Source organism: Ochotona princeps, chromosome 14 (genome assembly GCF_030435755.1).
Source record: "Ochotona princeps isolate mOchPri1 chromosome 14, mOchPri1.hap1, whole genome shotgun sequence".
In the NCBI taxonomy this organism is placed as follows: domain Eukaryota; kingdom Metazoa; phylum Chordata; class Mammalia; order Lagomorpha; family Ochotonidae; genus Ochotona; species Ochotona princeps.
This window is the reverse complement of record NC_080845.1, coordinates 18,139,840-18,157,717: the sequence shown is the minus strand read 5'-3', so window position 1 is coordinate 18,157,717 and position 17,878 is coordinate 18,139,840. Positions and strand designations below refer to the sequence as shown.

General features: G+C 45.9%; 1 protein-coding gene across 3 annotated transcripts in view; it reads right to left on the bottom strand.

The window, feature by feature from the left end:
* SUSD1 (sushi domain containing 1) overlaps positions 1-17,878 on the bottom strand; it is a 125,146-nt gene that overhangs the window by 31,623 nt on the left and 75,645 nt on the right. For all 3 annotated transcript variants that reach the window (XM_058672299.1, XM_058672297.1, XM_058672298.1), the window contains exons 10-12: positions 17,367-17,559; positions 5,375-5,466; positions 1,386-1,572 (exon numbers count right to left, since the gene is read on the bottom strand). In XM_058672299.1, the coding sequence (XP_058528282.1) occupies positions 1,386-1,572; positions 5,375-5,466; positions 17,367-17,559 (472 nt within the window). The remainder of the gene's footprint in view (positions 1-1,385; positions 1,573-5,374; positions 5,467-17,366; positions 17,560-17,878) is intronic.

The following is a 17,878-nucleotide window of genomic DNA, read 5'->3' as shown; positions in this document are numbered from 1 at the left end:
GCTCTTGGCTTCAGCTTGGCCCAGCCCTGCTTGTTGTGGGCATTTGCAGAGCAAACTAGGAAATGAGAGAATCAGTTTCCCTCTTAATGAAGACTCCTTTTTGTTCCAAGCACTTGGGTAAATGAGAATATCAATAACTAAGAGAAGCCTGGCTGGAAAGTAGATTTGGAGGTGAGAGAAGAGGCGAAAAATCAGCAGCTCTGCTAATTTGCCAAAGAACTGCTGAACAAGATATAAGTTAGGCCGACGTGTGTATCTAGAGCCCAGAAAAGAGGCTGGAACTAGAAACATATTTGAGCATTTTTAGCCTCAAGACCAGTCGAGATCACCTAGGTAGAAAAGGTAGCTAAACGAAGAGGTTGGACGGGGGTCAGCAACAGTAGATGGCGCTAAAGAGCACAGAGGAAGAACCAAAACCAAGCGGGAAGATTTTTCAAATGGCAGGAACGCCGGACACTGCAGAGAAAACCAGATAAGTACAGAACTGGCTTTGGCAGGATGGAGGCCAAATGGAGACTTTTTCAGTACAGCGCTGAAGACAAACGCAGCCCAGATGCAATGAACTAAGGACAGAATGGGAGGGAAGTGGGGCCTGCAGAACAGACTCCTCTGTTAGCAAGAAAGGGCAGCACAGACCAAGCAGCCGGAGGACTCAAAAGAGAGCTGGAGATCTCTTCTTCTCATTAATTAGGGAACTATTACAAGGTTCTTGGCAGGCTGGGGGTAATCCTATATTGAGGCACTATGACAAATGGGCCAGAAGGGATCGAATCCAATGTACAAGCTGGAGGAGGGGAAGCGACCTTACACAAGAGCAGGGAGAAGGGGGAAGGCAAAGTACACGGATACAGGCAGTAATAGGGGGCTGGAGGAGGGACCTCGTAGGCTCACCATTTCCACTAGCTCAGTGAGATGAAAGTCAAGAAGCTCTGCCGGTTTGCTCAGAGTGTGGGTCGGAGGTTACGGAGAGTCGTGGATGGCAAAATGAACGCAAGGCGAACTAAGGAACTAGAATGGGACCTGCACATCTGCTCTTCCTGAAAGTAACCTACCATGTCAATTAGACAAGGGAAATTAAGAGACAAGAACGGAACTCTCAGAACTCCCACAAGCGTAAAGGAGCTTGAACGCTCACACAGTTGGAAGGAACAGAACCGACACTCACGCACAGTCACCCAGATGTAATCAGTCACCATTTTTTGAAGAACTAAAAACATCACTGTCACAGCTGAAGCCCCTCGCTGCCTGTCTCCAATTCCACGTCTTTCCTCCCGTCTCACAGTTCATTATCCAAGGACAGAAAGCTACAGTGTCTCTCTTTATCCCAGCCTACCCACAGCTCCGTGGTGACTTCATGAATCCCAATGCTGTTATTTAAGACGCACCTGTTATCTGGGTTGCCAGGGAGATGAGCACAGGAAGTTGAGAAGACAAAGCCTGGAGGCTGACACTGTAGTTGGTACCCGGACGCAGGTCCAAGCACAGCTCAGGAGCCTGGCTGCTGGTCGTGGTATTCACGATCATTTCCTGGGCAAACTCCTTCTGATACCATCTCTGGCCCAAAATGTGGAACTGAAACAAAAAGAAAACAGCTTACTGGGTGAATCTCTGGGTTCTGAATACCTCCCTATCCACCCTTTTGTGTGGGTCTTCTTCCTCGTGACTCCACAAAAAATTCTTCAAAAAGTGAAACGCAACAGGAAGCAAAGAGAGACCCCAGCTATTAAAAATGACCGTATCTTAAGAAGTATCTTTTTAAATAACAATGCACAAAAGACCAAGCTCCACTCTGGGCAATTGTCTCTCTCTTGTTCTCTCGTAGACAGCACAAAGTCCAACAAAAAAGCCTGCTGGAAGGAGGCCAAAGAATATTTTCCCAGAGAGAAAATAAAGAGTTCTGGGGCCAGTATGATAGCTCAACTTGTTAATCCTCTGCCTGCCAGAACATGGATCCCATATGGGCACTTGTTCATGTCCGGGCTGCTCCACTGTGGAAGGACGTTATGACCCTGGAAGGTCAGCAAGCACAGGATTACAATAGATTGCATAATATTTGTGTGAGAACAACCGGATGGATACCTTTAGTATAACTGATTGGATATCATTTGCATGAGAACAGCTGAGTGGACAGCATGTGAATGAGAACACTTGGTAGACTACACAAAACAAAAGGAGTTCCAAACAAAAGTATAGAAACAGTTGATGGGTTTTGTTTATAAGCTCAATACCTCCTCCCTTATCCCATATGACCCTCAGTGTATAAAGTCTGGTGCCACTAATAGACTTCGGCTTTCGACCATCAGTCAGAGTCCAAGCGTGTTATTATCGGCTCCGTACATCAAGTCCATCGCTGCAGGACAGCGACACTCCATTTCCTGCTTAAGACCCAGGAAAGCACCAGAGGATGGCTCACAGCCCTGGGTCCCTGCAGCCACAGGAGAGACCTGGAATAAGCCTACAATCCTCCACAGCATCTGCACCCAGACCCAGTTCTCATGAACTGGTTAGTGTCATGTTCCAGCCTAATTCTGACATTGAAGGTATGGACAATGGCAGAGAGTCCAGCATCCTGTTGTCAAGATAAATTTAACAGTTTCATTGGGAGTCTATCTCTGATTTGGAAGTAGAGATGCGAACTGCATTGTATCCTCACATCTTGGATGTGATAGTTTCTGTTACAGAGTTACTATGCATCCCCTTAAATGAAAAGCCATAAAACAAAAGCAAAAACAGGAAGAAAAAAATGGAAGATTAACAATATCATGAAGTTAAACAACATGCTACTGAATGATCAACATGTTGCTGAAGAAATGAAAAAGAAAATCAAAAACCTTCTTGAAGCAAATGATGCCACTGTGTGACTTATGAGTCAGGGAGGAAATGAATAAGAAAAAAAAAACTTTTTGAATGAATGAAAATAGAAACAAAAACTTTAGACCCTGAGATGTAGCACAAAGAGTACTGAGAGGGCTACTGATCGTGTATTGTGCATGAAGGTTGCCTTAGAATAGACAGAATATATGATATCTGTCCTCTGGGGACTGACTTATTTCACTAAGTACAATGGTCTCATTTGGGACTATTTGGTTGCAAATGGTAGAATTTAATTCTTTTCAATGGCTGAACAGTATTCCATGGAGTAGATGTACCACAGTTTCTTTACCCACTCCTCCTTCGATGGGCACCTGGGTTGTTCGTGTCTTTATTAGCGTAGATTGAGCTGCTACCCGGACTACAGATCCCTTCCTCATATGCAAATTTCATTTCCTTTGGATATATTCCCAGAAGTGGGACAGCTGGGTCACAGAAGATCAATTTTCAGTTCTCCGAGCACTCTCCATACTGACTTCCGTAGTGGTTGTACTAATCCAGACTCCCACCAGCAACAATGCCAGCAGGTGTTATTAGCAGAGTTCTGAATGTAGGCCAACCTCGCTGGCGTTACAAGTAGACAAGAATGTCCACTTTCACCACTACTCTTCAATATAGTCTTGGAAGTCCTTGCCAGAGCTATTATGCAAGAAAAACAAATTAAAGGAATTCAAATTGGAATTGAGGAATTAAAACTATCCCTGTTTGTAGATGATATGGTTCTCTACAAAGAAGAACCAAAGGATTCAATCAAGAGACTATTGGAACTCCTAAGAGAACCTGGCAGGGTAGCAGGATACCTAATTACCATAAATCGATGACATTAGTATACACAAAGAGCTCCGTGCCTAAGAAGAAATCCCCTGCAAGTATAGCCCCCTTTAAAATAGTGCAGAAGAAGCTCAAACACTTTGGGATTAACCTAACCAAAGATGTGGAAAACTTCTATAACGAAAACTTCAAAACACACACACACACAAAAAAAAAAAAAAACAGAAAATATTAAAAGATAGAGAAGCTTACCATGTTCCTGGATCGGCAGGCTCAATATCATCAAAATGTCCATATCACCAAAAGTAATATACAGACTCAACTCGATCCCAATCAAAATCCCAACAACTTTCTAATCACAAATAGAAAAGATGATACAAAAGCTCATCTGAAAACACAGGAGACCACGAATAGCCAAAGCTATCCTGAAGAATAAAAACCAAGCTAGAGGAATCACAATTCCAGACCTCAAGACATACTACAGAGCAGTAGTCATCAAAACAGTCTGGTACTGGGGCAGAAACAACCATCAATGGAACAGAATAGAAAGGGCTATATATGTCTGGACTCCAGAATGGAAAAAAATTAAAAATTAATCTTCAATAAGAGAACTGAAAATAATCCAGGGAAAAGTCTGGTCTCTTCAACAAATGCTGTTGGGACAATTGGACAGCAGCCTGAAGGTAAAAACCAAGATCCCTGCTGTCACCATACACAAAAATCAGCTCAATGGTTCAAGGACCTAAATCTGCACCCAGAAACTATCAAACTATTACAGAAAACATAGGAAGCACTCTCCAATATATAGGAATTGGGAAAGACTTCTTACAAAAGTCACCAAAAGCACAGGCAATCAAAGACAAAATAGACAAGTGGGACCACATCAAGCTGAGAGGTGTCTGTACCACAGAGACACGATCAACAAAGTGAAGAAACAACCAACAGAATGGGAGAAAATCTTTGCACACTACACAACCGACCAGAAACTAATATCCAGGATTTACAAAGAGCTCCAGAAACTCAACAACAGCAAAAACAAACAACCCTGTGAAGAAAGGGCAAAGGAAATGAAAAGGCGTCTTTCAAAAAACAAATTCAAACGGCTAATAGACATATGAAAAAATGCTCAGGCTCCCTAGCTGTCAGGGAAATACAAATGAAAACCTCCACACATCTTAACAATTAAATAAATAGAAGAGGTGACTATGTTGGCACACCAGTATAGCTAAGACAAATTTGACATTCACCAGGCCCAGGATACCCACCAGCTATTAGCTGCTTTCCTCCTAGCAATTTAACACTTGCTTGGGTATAACGCAACCTAGGCCACTGCCTACAGCTGGGAACACATAATCTCTTCTATGAGCAGCTTGTTCGCATGGTCTTTCCTTTGGAGCTTCGCAAGCTGTCCTTCAGCCCTGGAGCAGCACCCCCGGCCCTGGAGAGACCAAGGTGTGAACAGGGGTACACCTGGGAGCCACAGGCTCCTTCCCCGACACTGGCATGGAGGGGCACAGAGAGCTTCTGCTCTCACAGCTTCTTCATCTCTCCCCAGGGCTTCTGTCTTCAATCGTACAGCAGTAGCGACCCTTTCCCGCTTCTTATGGCAACTGTCACAACAGTTGTTCTGTTCACAGCAGTTATGGACGTAGTTTGTAGGTGAGTGGACATGCTTTCAGCCTCCCCCAGAAGACAAACACACCTTTAAATAAAATAACTTTCAGTCACTTACTAAGTACATCTCTTCTGTATCAGCTGTCTTCTCACTTCTCCATCTCAAGCAGGTTTCATTAAACACTGAAATATTACTGATGATTTGCTTCTCTGCAGGGGGAAGAGGGAAAAATCAGTTTACCCGCCATACAAAAGCCTTGCCTTTTCACTGAACCGTTTTCCAAGAATAAGCATTTGCATAAGCTCAGCAGTATTTTGACTTAGAAATTAGGGGTGGCAGTCTTTAAGATTCATCTCTGTTTAGCTTTAGACAAACTCAGTCCTGATAATAGATTTAAGACACAAACATACTCCATCCTTGGATTTCTATTTTAAAATAAGATCTGTTCACTGCAGACACCTGGGTTTCCTAAGCTGAACATCGCAGCCTATCATGTTGGGTGCCGGACCCCTCATTTAGACAAGCACCTGACACAGCAGAGAGCAGTAAACATCTCAGCAGAGAATTGCTTTTTGAGGACATGGAAGACTCTACACCAAGCAGACAGGATCTTCATGATGAAATAGGGCACAGAAGGTTCCTTTAGTTTGGGTGTCCTGATCTCTTACGATCAAAGAAGTAGTTCTTGGCCTGCATTCAGTTTCATGGTCATCAATCAGCAAGTCAGTTCACACCTGATACAGTGTAATGTACAGTTAGACTATTCAAATGTAAAAACAAAGACCATTATTCCAAGTCCTGATATCAGGGGTTACTTCCTCCAGCAAGGATCTCTGTCCCTAAGCTGGAAGTCACAATGTTAGACTTGCTAAGAAGTTTCAGAGGAGTACTGCGATGATTGACAATTAATAAAGACAACTCCCAACACATCTGAAGAAAGAGGAAAGTCCCATGGGAGGCCAAGCTTTACGGTATAACCCCTCTTTGTGTGCTGGAAAGACTTGCTCAGAGAAAACTTGTTCCACGAGTCACAAGCCATGCTTCAAATGTCACAAGATAAAGCAGGGAAGGGTATATGATTCAGGGTGTAACAATCCCAAACTGGGGATAAAAGATGGTTCCTGAAGCTTTCAGAAATAGATGACTCAGATACTATCCAAATCATTCTAAAACATACAAAAATTAGGAAATGTCTTAAATTCATCCATATGACTAAATAATCCACATTGTCTAAGCTGATCCAGATGACACAATCACTAAATATGCCAAACTCACCTATAAAACTTTAAAATGCAATACTAACAAGTAGAAATCAGAGACACAGTCCAAGAACAATACAGTAGTACAATGAATAATTGTGCCCAGAATACAGAGAGAAATGTTGTTGAAAAGTTATCAACAGGCTAAAAGAGAGAAATCATACAGTTATTTTAATCATCATAGTGGTTTGCATGCTTAATATGTATTCCTAAATTAAAATGCTATAAACTAGGACTTAATTCAATGGAAATGCCTTAATTTTAAGAAATTTATTTATTTATTTATTTGAAAAGCAGAGTAACCAAGAAAAAAAAAAGAAACTCAAAGAAAGAGATTTTTATCTACTACCTCATACTTCAAATGGTCACAACTGCCAGGACTGGACCTTGCTGAAGCCAGGAGCATGAAGTTTAACCTGGGCCCCTTATGTGGGTGCAGGTGCCCACATACTTAGGCTATTTTCCACTGCCTCCCCAGGTCAATAGCAGGGAGCTGGGCTGGAAGTGGAGCAGCCAGGATCTGAACCAGCAGCCATGAGATGCCAGTGTCACAGGCGATGGCTTATCCAGCTGTGCCACAACGCTAGCCCCAAGACTCCCTAATTTAATATAGAGTTTGAATCCACCGTACTCCATGGTCAAACAAGGCAGCAATTTCTAGTAAGTTAACAACACAAGAATGCATGGCCTCATAGCTATTATTCAGCCTTAGGAAACTCAAGACAATGCAGGGGAAAAAGCAGGAAATGAATGAACTATAAATACAACAAAGAAAAGAATAAATGATGTAACTGCCAGTAAGACTAAGAGAATCAACTGAAAATCAAATATGGAATATTTTAAAACAACAGATAAACAAATACACAATGACAAGAGTCCATCACAGTGCCCCAAAATGCAGCAACATACAAGACGTATCACTCCACACATCTCCACACACACGGTAGACTGAACCACAAGCCCCTCTAAGATGTCCACAGCCTAGTCCCCGGGGTTACCTTGAAGAGGTTACCTTGAAGCACTAGCCGAGATGATTGATGGGGGGAGATTGTCCAGTGTTCTTACAGGAGGGCGACAAGATCAGGGTTGCAGAAAGGAGATACATGCAGACAGTAAACTGGTGAGCTTTAAAGACGGAGGGTAGGGGCCACAAGCCACGGGAGGTAGGCAGCTATGAAAACCAGGAGTGCCAGGAAACAGTGTCCCCAGGAGCTCTCAGGAGCAGCACACATCTGCTGACACTTGGCTTGGTTTTAGCCCAGTGGAACTGATTTCAGCTTTTAAAAATCAATATAGGGCCCGGCGCAATAACATAGCAGTTAAAGTCCTTGCCTTAAATGCACCAGGATCCCATATGGGCGCTGGTTCTAATCCTGGAAGCCCCACTTCCCATACAACTCCCTGCTTGTGGCCTGGGAAAGCAATCGAGGACAACCCAAAGCCTTGGGACCCTGCACCCACATGGGAGACCCGGAATAAGCTCCAAGCTCCTGGCTTTGTGTTGGCTCAGCTCCGGCCACTGTGGCAGCCCAGGGTGTAAACCATCGGATGGACGATCTTCCTCTCTGTATATCTCCTCCTCTCTGTATATCTGCCTTTCCAATAAAAGTGAATAAATCTTTAAAAGAAAAAAAAAAAAAAAATATATATATATATATATATATATATATATATAATCTATTCACTTGAGAGGGAAAGAAAGAGGCCCTGCCTCTTGGTTCGCTCCCCAATTGTCCATAATGGCCTATGGCCAGAATGGGGAGCCAGGATCTCAGAGTGGGTCTCCCATATGGCTGACAGAGACCCAGAGACATAAGTCATCACCATGGCCTCCCAGCGTATGTATAAGCAGGAAGCAGCAGTCAGGAATAGAGATGAATACCAAACCCAGACACTGCCATACAGGATGGGAGCATCTCAACTGCTAGGCCAAACACTCCTGATTTCAGACTCCTGAGATCCCAAGTGAATTCTCAGATTGTAAGCTACTAACTGTAGCTATACAACAACAGGAAACTAATACAAGCAGAAAAACACAATCAAAACACAATCAAAAATCGAGAAGATCCCTATTCATAACAGAAGCTCTCACATACTTCAAATAACCATACATAAACATATCAAAAACATCAGAAATTTGCACAAAGGGTTTTTTTTTTTCCAATTTTCTAAACGACAAAACAAGAAATGCCATGTCGTTGGAGGGGAAGACTCACTAGTAGAAAAAGTATCAACTCTCTAAGTGGAATAGAGCTTCAGGTTTTTACAGTCTGCTAAGTTCACTCATTGAGTATTTATAAAGTTCTTACCATAGGCCGGGCTGAGCTGGTTACAGTGTTGAGAGGAAGAAAGCTCCTCCCTTGCTGAAATTCTTTCTTGTGCAGGAAGAAAATAAACAAGCCAACAAACTAAACATGCATACAAACGAACAACATTGTCTATGCTGTTAAGTACAATGTGGGGAAGCACCACTCCAAGACAGGGGATGGGCAGGCAGGCCCTCTGTGGAAGGCGTGAGTTACCGACGCCTGAAGGAAAGGTGGTCAGACAGAGGAAAGAGAGGGCAAAGTTCCAGCTGGGGGCTGGGGGTGTGATTGGCAGAGTCACTAAACCGTGATTCAGGACACAGGCTCCCACACCCAGAGTGGGATCGAGTCTTGGCTCTGCTTCCTGGTCCCGCACATGCTGGGAGGCCGCTGGTGATGGTTCAGGAACTCAGGCCTCTGCCACTCACGTGAGATACTCAGATTGGGTTTCAGGCTCCTGGTTTTGCTCTAGCCCTGCTCTGGCTGTTGTGTGCGTTCAAAGGGTAGACCAAAGGACGAAAGATTCTCTTTCTCCTGGTCTCCTGCTTTCCAAACACAGAGGTCCTGCAGAAAGAGAGAGGGAGGGAATGGACCAGAGCAGGAGGAAGGGGGCCTAGAGAGACACAAGGCCTCGTTCCTTCAGAGCCGTTCAGGACTCAGAAAGCAGAGGGCTCCCATGCTAAATAACTCAGTCATCTAACTGACTTAGCTGCATCTTGAAGGTCATTATTTTAACTTGAAAAAAATATATATATATTCTCCCATTGTCAGCACATTACAGATGCTCTCATAGCCCGTGCTGACATTTCAGCCTTGACCTACTATGAAGCTCTCAGGCTAAAGGTTAACGCAGGCAGCAGGCAGATTTCAGACACAATCCTTCCGCAATGGAACCCACTCACAAATAAGCCTTCTTCTGTGGAAAACGATCAGAAACCACGTTAAGTTGTTTATGGTCTTCATCAGCTTGAGGTCAGACATTGATTTTGTAAATGTCAATCAACTCCAGGGAAAGCTTTCTGTGTTAACATAGAGCTCAGATTACACGTGCTGTTAGCAAACCTGTGTTCTGAAGTTCTCTCAGGACTTTGGCTCTCTCCCAAGGCTTTAACTTCCTGGAAAGAGTTCTCTCTCTCTCTCGTCTTTTCACTTTTTAAAAAATTTACTGACACTATTCTAGAACTATCTACATGCATGCAACCTTCTGCTAAAGAGAATCTAAAAAGGCATTCTTTTATATATAAATGATACGGTTTTTAAATCTCTAATCAGAAGTAGCCTAAACAGACAGTTGGCTTTGTAAGCTAAATGTTGCCAGAAAGAATGACTATTAATCAACACCACTGAGAGCAAACTTACTACTTTTATAACTGCTCTATAAGTGGTGGTATCATTTCAGCTCTCTGGGATGTGCATTTTGCCAGCAGTTTATCTGAGCAGGAACAGCAAAATATAACATTGGTCCAAACTGGGAATGTCACTGTTATTTTAAACGCAATTTCTTCTTTAGACAAATTTGGTGTCTGGTTACCAATAAAATGCACGTTTCCAAGTTGAAAGTATGTGATCATGTTACATGCCAAGGAACTGGGGGTTCAGTCACCCATTCACTCCCAGGGCAGATTCCAGCAGCTCCCTTGCTCAGCGCCCAGTGCCTCCCACACAGGCCCAAAGCCTGGTTACTCCCCTGGCAACACGGTGGGTACTGTGGCAGAGAAAGCAACCTCAGGGAGACCACACATTCTTCAGAACTCAGCTGAAAGACGCAATGCTGAGGAAAAGCTGAAGGAAGGAAAGGGACCACCATCCAATTTCCAGAAACCCCAAATCCAACCTTGAATTACGCCAGATCTCTGGAAAATGGGCGTTTTTGTATTTTATTTATTTTTTTTTTTTCTTCTTAGAAAATATGTATTTATTTGCCAGGCACAGTGGCAGAGAACAGAAACAAAGAGAGATTTTTCCATCTGCTGGTTTACCCTGCAAATGGCTGCAACAGCCAAACCTGGGCCGGGTCAAAGCCAGCAGCCGGAGGCTCCAAGTGGGTGCAAGGGCCCCAGCACTTAGGTCACCCTGCTGCGTCTCTAAGCACACCAGCAGAAAGCCAGCTGGAAAGCAGAGAAGCTGGGACTCGAACCAGTGCTCTGACATGGCTGCCAGCATAGTAAGCAGAGGCTGGCCAACCAGCTGCAGCACTATGCCAGGCCTAGAAGAAGTGACACATTTGTCCTTGGACTCCCTCCCCTCACAATCACTGTGTTTTTATGTAACATAATAAGCCATGGAGAGGACGGTGTGCAAACAGATCTCAGATGCTGTCATTTTTTTTATGAGACCCCCCCTGAGATCAGAAATTCCTGTCTGATCTTGGCGTCCAGGCAAAACCATTCTCCCAGAAAATCCTGCTGCTTTAAGCTTCAGGAAAATAAATGTTACAAACAAAAAAGATGACTAAATACTACATTCTGACATCGACTTCTAGGATGCCAATAGGTCTTTCATGGTCAACCCTCTAACCCTGCCAAAGGTCAAGTCCCTCACTCCAGTGTTAAGGCTGCTCTTCATCAGTCTTCCCATTTCCATATGGGAAAGGACGGTCCTGGTTTCCTCCCACACCCTCCTCATGGACTCTCAAGAAGGAAGAGTGAACACACACTCCAACTGGCAGGAGACTACCACCCCCGGGATCATAACGCTGGGCAGGTGAAGCCAAACAAGGTACAGCTTCTCGCGCTCTGGGACCGGCCTGGGCTCAGGTGCAAGGGCACCTCTCACATCTCCACTCCCGGAGATGACAGTTGCCAGTGCCCGCCACCACCGTCCAGTCATGACTGCTGGGCTCAGCCGCAAGCCCCAGAGTGTTCTGGTCACCTATTTCCAAGAGCAGGAGGAGCAGGAAGCCCTATTTGTCCACCAGGCTCCTGCTGCAGTATGGCTGTTACCTGAACTCCCGTGCTGGGGGCAGTTCCTGGGAACCCACCCAGATCAATCAAGCGGGTGCTTTACTTGTCAGCTGTCTGTCTGTCCTGCATCACAGGAAGTAGAGAAGAAGTGAGATTCAGTGTCAGGCTATAAAACGTGAATATATAGATTAGGCCTTGAGCGTAAAGGCAGCAGCTGGATAGATATCAGTATCAGATGGATAGATACAGTGATTATGGCATTTATATATACATACATACACACACATGAGACACATATAGTTTATATATATTCAATTATATATAATGGAGTACTGTTGAGTTATGAAAAATAATTGAATTCAATCATTTGCTTTTGAAATTGATGCAACTAAGGGACATTATGTTGAATGAAATAAGCTAGACACAGAAAGACAAATACCACATGTTCCACCTTATATTAGAAGCTAAAAAAATTTTTTGAAGTTCCAAAAATAGAAAAGAAAAAAATGTTGGCATTAACAATAAAAACAATTTTTTAAAAAATGAGAATGCGGGACCAGCACGGTAGCCTAGTGGCTAAAGTCCTCACCTTGCATGCACCAGAATCTCATATGGGCACTAGTTCATATCCAGGCTGCTCCACTTCTCTTCCAGCTCCCTGCCTGTGGCCTGGAAAAACAGTCAAGGACAGTTCAAAGCCTTGGGACCCTGCAACCGCATGGGAGACTTAGAAGAAGCTCCTGGCTCCTGGCTTCAGATCAGCTCAGCTCCAGCCATTGAGGCCACTTGAGGAATGAACCAGAGGTAGAAAGACAGAGTCAGAGAGACAGACAGCGCTCCACAAATTCACTCACTGAATGCCTACAACAGCTGGTCTCCCACGTGGGTGGCAGGAAACCAGCTACCAGTGTCATCACTTGCTGCCTTCCAAAGTTTGCATTGGCAGGAAGCTAGAACTGAGTGCCAGGGCCAGGAACCAAAGCCAGCCACTTCGATGTGGGACAGCAGCAATCTAACCACTGATCCAAACACCTGCCCTGGGGACCTGCTTTAATACGCTCTCCTGGCATAGCAAGGCAGCATTAATCAGAGATTTAGGAAAGATTTTTCTAGAGCATTTTGAGGAGCTGGACATTTGTTGGCAATCCCAGAACAGGTGCCCGATATTTTGTCCCATTTGGAACTCCCTCAAGGACAAAGGCAAGAACTGAAAACATCCACAGTTCCTCCACTGGCTTGCGATGCACTCCTCCAGCACCGGCGGCTTCCACACTGCTTTGGGTGGTTGGGTCTACAGAAACTCAGAGTGGAGCATCTACAGCAGGGATTCTTCTTGCGTGGAAGTGGGTGAAAACTCCAGTGGAATCGTTGCCAACTCAAATGCTCTCTTAAGAGGATCATCTCAAGTGTACATTATCATTCTGTTTCTAGAAATGAGATTTCCTCCCTCCCCCCAGTGTTGGAAAAGGCAATAAAATTCACCAATACAGCAATGTCTATTCTTGTAGATAGCACAGGATTAGGAGAAAATGAAATAAAGTGAAGGGATCCACACGAAGGAGGATATTTGAAATCACACTGACCCAGCCAAGAAAACAAGACAAGGGAAAGAGATGCTTCTAAACTTGACTGCAATACAGACACTGGGGAAAAGAGGGGCTACTTACTAGGCCATGGAAAGTGATGGCCGATCCTCGAAAAGCACCGAGAGGACTACTTTAGACAGAATAAAATGCCCACCTCCACCCCCTGTATGGATCTATCAAGAAGGGTCTGCAACAGGCTTTATTTTTTTAAAGATTTATTTATTTTTATTACAGTCAGATATACACAGAGGAGGAGAGACAGAGAGGAAGATCTTCTGTCCGATGTTTCACTCCCCAAGTGAGCTGCAATGGCCAGTGCGCACCGATCAGAAGCCTGGAACCTGAAACCTCTTCCAGGTCTCCCACACGGGTGCAGGGTCTCAAAGCTTTGGGCCTTCCTGGATTGCTTTCCCAGGCCACAAGCAGGGAGCTGGATGGGAAGTGGAGCTGCCGGGATTAGAACCAGCGCCCATATGGGATCCCGGGGCGTTCAAGGCAAGGACTTTAGCCGTTAGGCTACGCCGCTGGGCCCTGCAACAGGCTTTAGACGAGGCCAGTCAGCAAGGACGTCAATGGAGAGGCCCTCTTTGATCACCGGAACTGTGACAGTGTGGCTACAGAAGGCGGAAAGGTGTTTGGCAAAAGCAGTGGCGGCACTGTTTTTGCAGATGTGAACACAGGCTGTGAGTGAGGCTGCCTGGGTGTGAGCGCCTGAAGAGAAGCAACAGGCAGCCCAGAGGGTCCAGGGAGGATGGCAACTAGTTAAGCCCAGGGCTGGCGGGTGGGCTGAGCACACAGAATGAACACTGCAAGCCCTGGGAAAAGAGCAGACGTGGGATGTCCACGCATGCTGGATGTTCGTGAACCATCTAGAACCCTGACAGCATTCCACCTCTATGAAAACGGCACGGGCAGATTGCAGTGTGTTTGCAGAACACAAACTTCAGTGTGAGAACAAGAAGTAGTTAGAGAGAGCAAGAAATGAGACCCTGCAAAAGGCAGTGGCCCTCCCCTGGGGTTAAAGATGGAACAGGCGACGTGGAGGGAAGGGGAGAGGCTGAGAGCTGCCACAACAGGAGGAATCCTCCAGAAGCTGAATCAACAGGGCTGACTTCTGCGGCGGAACAGGAAGTCATGGCAGGAAGGGGTATCCCAGTTCCCATCCAAGAACCGCAGCGACACCAAGTGTTAGAAAGTCGGTTTTAAGGGAAGGTGGGAATGTGCCCGCCAAGTCCACAGAGAGAGGCTGGGGTCACTGAGCTCTTCGTTAGCCGGGGCTGCTATGCAGACTGGGAGTATGAGGAAGCTGCAGGGGCAGTGCAGTGGCTCAACAGGCTAACCCTCCACCTGCAGCACCAGAACCCCAGATGAACTGCATACTTGGAGGCTAGCATACCTGGAAATGAAGATACCCTGCAGTGTGCATTTTAACTCCTGAATAAAAGGAGCACTCCCACGGCAAACAGTTAAATAAACCTAAAGAACACAATGCTAGAATTTCTGCCTTTGTCTGTACCTACAATGCAACTGGGTGTTGTGCTACAAATGAGTAGCAGAATGCTGAACTTATAATTGCTGTTGGGGGACCATGCTACTGCAATGATATCAGGACTGGGAGGATTGTTGCAAGGGAAGGAACAAGGGAGGGAAGGGGAGAGTTCCTCTACCTACAAATCTGTATCATGGAAAATAATAAAAACATAATTTCAGAAAAGATTTATGCTGTGTGGTGCTTTGCAGGGAAATGAAGGTAATGCATTTTGCAGGGGAAAAAAGACAGGAAAGATGGAGCCTGGGAGAAAAGTCACCAGCCCAGAAGATCTGCACCTCATGAGACCAGGGAAGGCACAGGTTCTAGAAACTCGCCAGCTGCTCCAGGCTGGGCCAAGGGGAATTCTCCATGCAGCTCAAAGTTACCTCCACGCCAGGAAGCAGGGCTCAGAAGCGAGGCTGCAGGTAACAGGAGCCCATGAAACAACACCTAGGATCCTTCTGGGAGTAGGAATTCCAAGAGAAGCGCAGGAACGTGGGACGGTGAAGGAGGGACGGGAGCCGATGCCTCTCACCCGAGATGTGTCCTGCTGGCACAGTGGGGCACCGGCCCACGCAGAGGGGCCACTGAGCCAGACCAAGGCCAGGGCAGGCAGCCAGCAGGCTTCCTGCAGGAACAGCCTTGAGAGGGCTCCCCACAGATGGGGTGGGCCTCCCAGAAGACCCACAAGCACCACACAGCAGATTTCTGCAGTTCTTTTCTTCTATTTCTCCATTTATTTTCACTCTATTCAAAAGGCAGAGAAACAAACACAGACAAGTCTGCACCCACTAGGTTACTCTCCAACTGCTGCCAACAAGCAGTGCTGACCCAGGCGGGAGCCAGGAGCCTAGAGCTCCATCAAGGGCCTCCCCCGTGGATGGCGGCAACTCGAGTCCTGGCAGGCGGCCCACACGGAGGACACACTGGCACCCACACTAGGCATCCGGCACGGAATGTGGAGAGTCCAAGATGGTGACATCGCCTCTGCAACGCACTCCTGCCCCTAACAGGGTCAAGGAAGGGAGCCCCGTGTCCAACGTCACCCAACCAACCTCAGGAAATTTCCAGAACCAAGTTTAACTTGACAGGCAGCAGGCTTCAGACCCTTGGTAAGCCATACAAACTCAAACAGGGCACACTAGGTTACACTTAACTGTTGATATTCAGAGGCCACATGCGAAGGTGAAGATGGCAATGACTTCTTCTTGACCTTGACAATACGGACCCCTTGTTGCACTCAAGGTAGAGTTTAGACGTCATTTCCTCCCTCTGTCCCCAGCTCACTCTGCTGCAGCCATACTGCCTGCCGTCATGGTCCTACAGCCTACTGTGGACACTGCTGCTGCAAGATCCGGGCACCTGCCCTTCTCCCTGTATACCGAGATGTGGGGAGCATCCATCACAAAATCATGCTCTCCAGGCAGCAGTGGCCAGATCACCCCTCCACTTGAGCAAGACAACTCAACTGAAACTCAGCAGGGAAGACATTGCAGAGGAGAGAATTTGGGGGCGTTAATGCTCCTTCCGTTTAATTTTCAAGGGAAGGTAGATTCTATTTCTAGACTTTACTTTCTCTGGAGACAATTCAGTATTCAGAATGTAAGCATTACTAAGCAGCTGGAAATGCACTTGGGGTTAGGTTTATGATGTCATAGTGTAACCCTCTGCTGACACCCATCAGACCAGGTATCCAGGCACAGTATGGGATGGAAAAGAAAATAAAAGGTGTATTTTCAGTCTCAGGGGCCATGTGGCTCTCGTTAGTGTCCAAGTGCAAAGGCTGGACTGTCTAGACTTGACCCTCAATGAGAGGTAGAGAGTATCAGAAAGTGAGCCCAGAAGGGAAAGGCAGGATTTTTACTCTTCTGCTGTTCTCCATCAAAGGTGCACCTTTTCTCCTGATTGTCTATAAACGTGGCTGCTAAAGGACTAACCAAGACATGAAATGGCAGAGACACTGCGTCCCTTCCCACCAGGGGGCACTGTGGAGTTACCTCAGCTAGGCTCTGGGTACAACTTCCTTCAGAGACCACAGAGGAAGTTGCTAATGAAGTGGCCTTCACCCCCCCACACACACCGTGCTCTAAGTTACTATGGTTCTGCATGACCAATCACAAGGCCTCACCAGCCTGACACTGCCCTTCCAGCAAGACTCCCATCACTAGCTTCCTGGAAGTTGGTTCTAGCTGTCCACAGTGAACACCCTCAGAGCTCTGTCATCCCAAATTTAGAATAAGAGGTAAAACGCCCAACAGGATTCCAATCCAAAGATCCCTCAATACAGCAAGCAACCTGGTCCTATACTCCCTGTGAGCCAGCATCCTATGGGGGCGGGGGTGGTAATAATTTGGACATCCTGAATTCCAAAGAGCATTTTGATAGGACTGGGACAAGTCTCATGACACCTCAGCCTAGCATTTCTTAGGCTGCCCCACTTTGCACAACTGGCTTCACATGTTTAGCTCTGCTTTCCTGAGGCACACAACAGGGAAGACATGCGTGCACACGCACACACACACACCTGCTGGGGCAGTTCTCAGTGTGACTTGTGCTGAGGGCTGCTCAGGAGATCCCAGGAGGGTAACATTCACTGTATATTCAGTTGTCGGGTGCAGGTCCAAACACGTTACAGGAGCTGGATCCTTCGTCGTGATGTTGAATGTAAGCGTGTGATAAAAGTTGTCCAAATACCAGCGCCGCCCCAGAACTCTAAACTGCAGTGAGAATGAAAGAAAGCATTGAATTAAATTTTCAGTTGGCTTGCAGGTGTCTAGACCATGAGCAAGAGGGAGATAAAGCAAGCAAATTCTTTCTGCTCAGCCTCAGCCCGTCTGAATTATTTTTACTAGCAAAGCTAAACAGGGGAAGCCATGTTACTTATCCAGTTCAACTTGCTTCTCATCCAGACAAGGTCAAAATTTAGGATCAAGTTTACGACGTACAACTGCATCTCAGATAAATAACATGCCAGTTTAGGGGTGGGTGTTTGGCCCACATCCTACATTGGAGTGCCTGGGTTCGAATTCCTGTTGC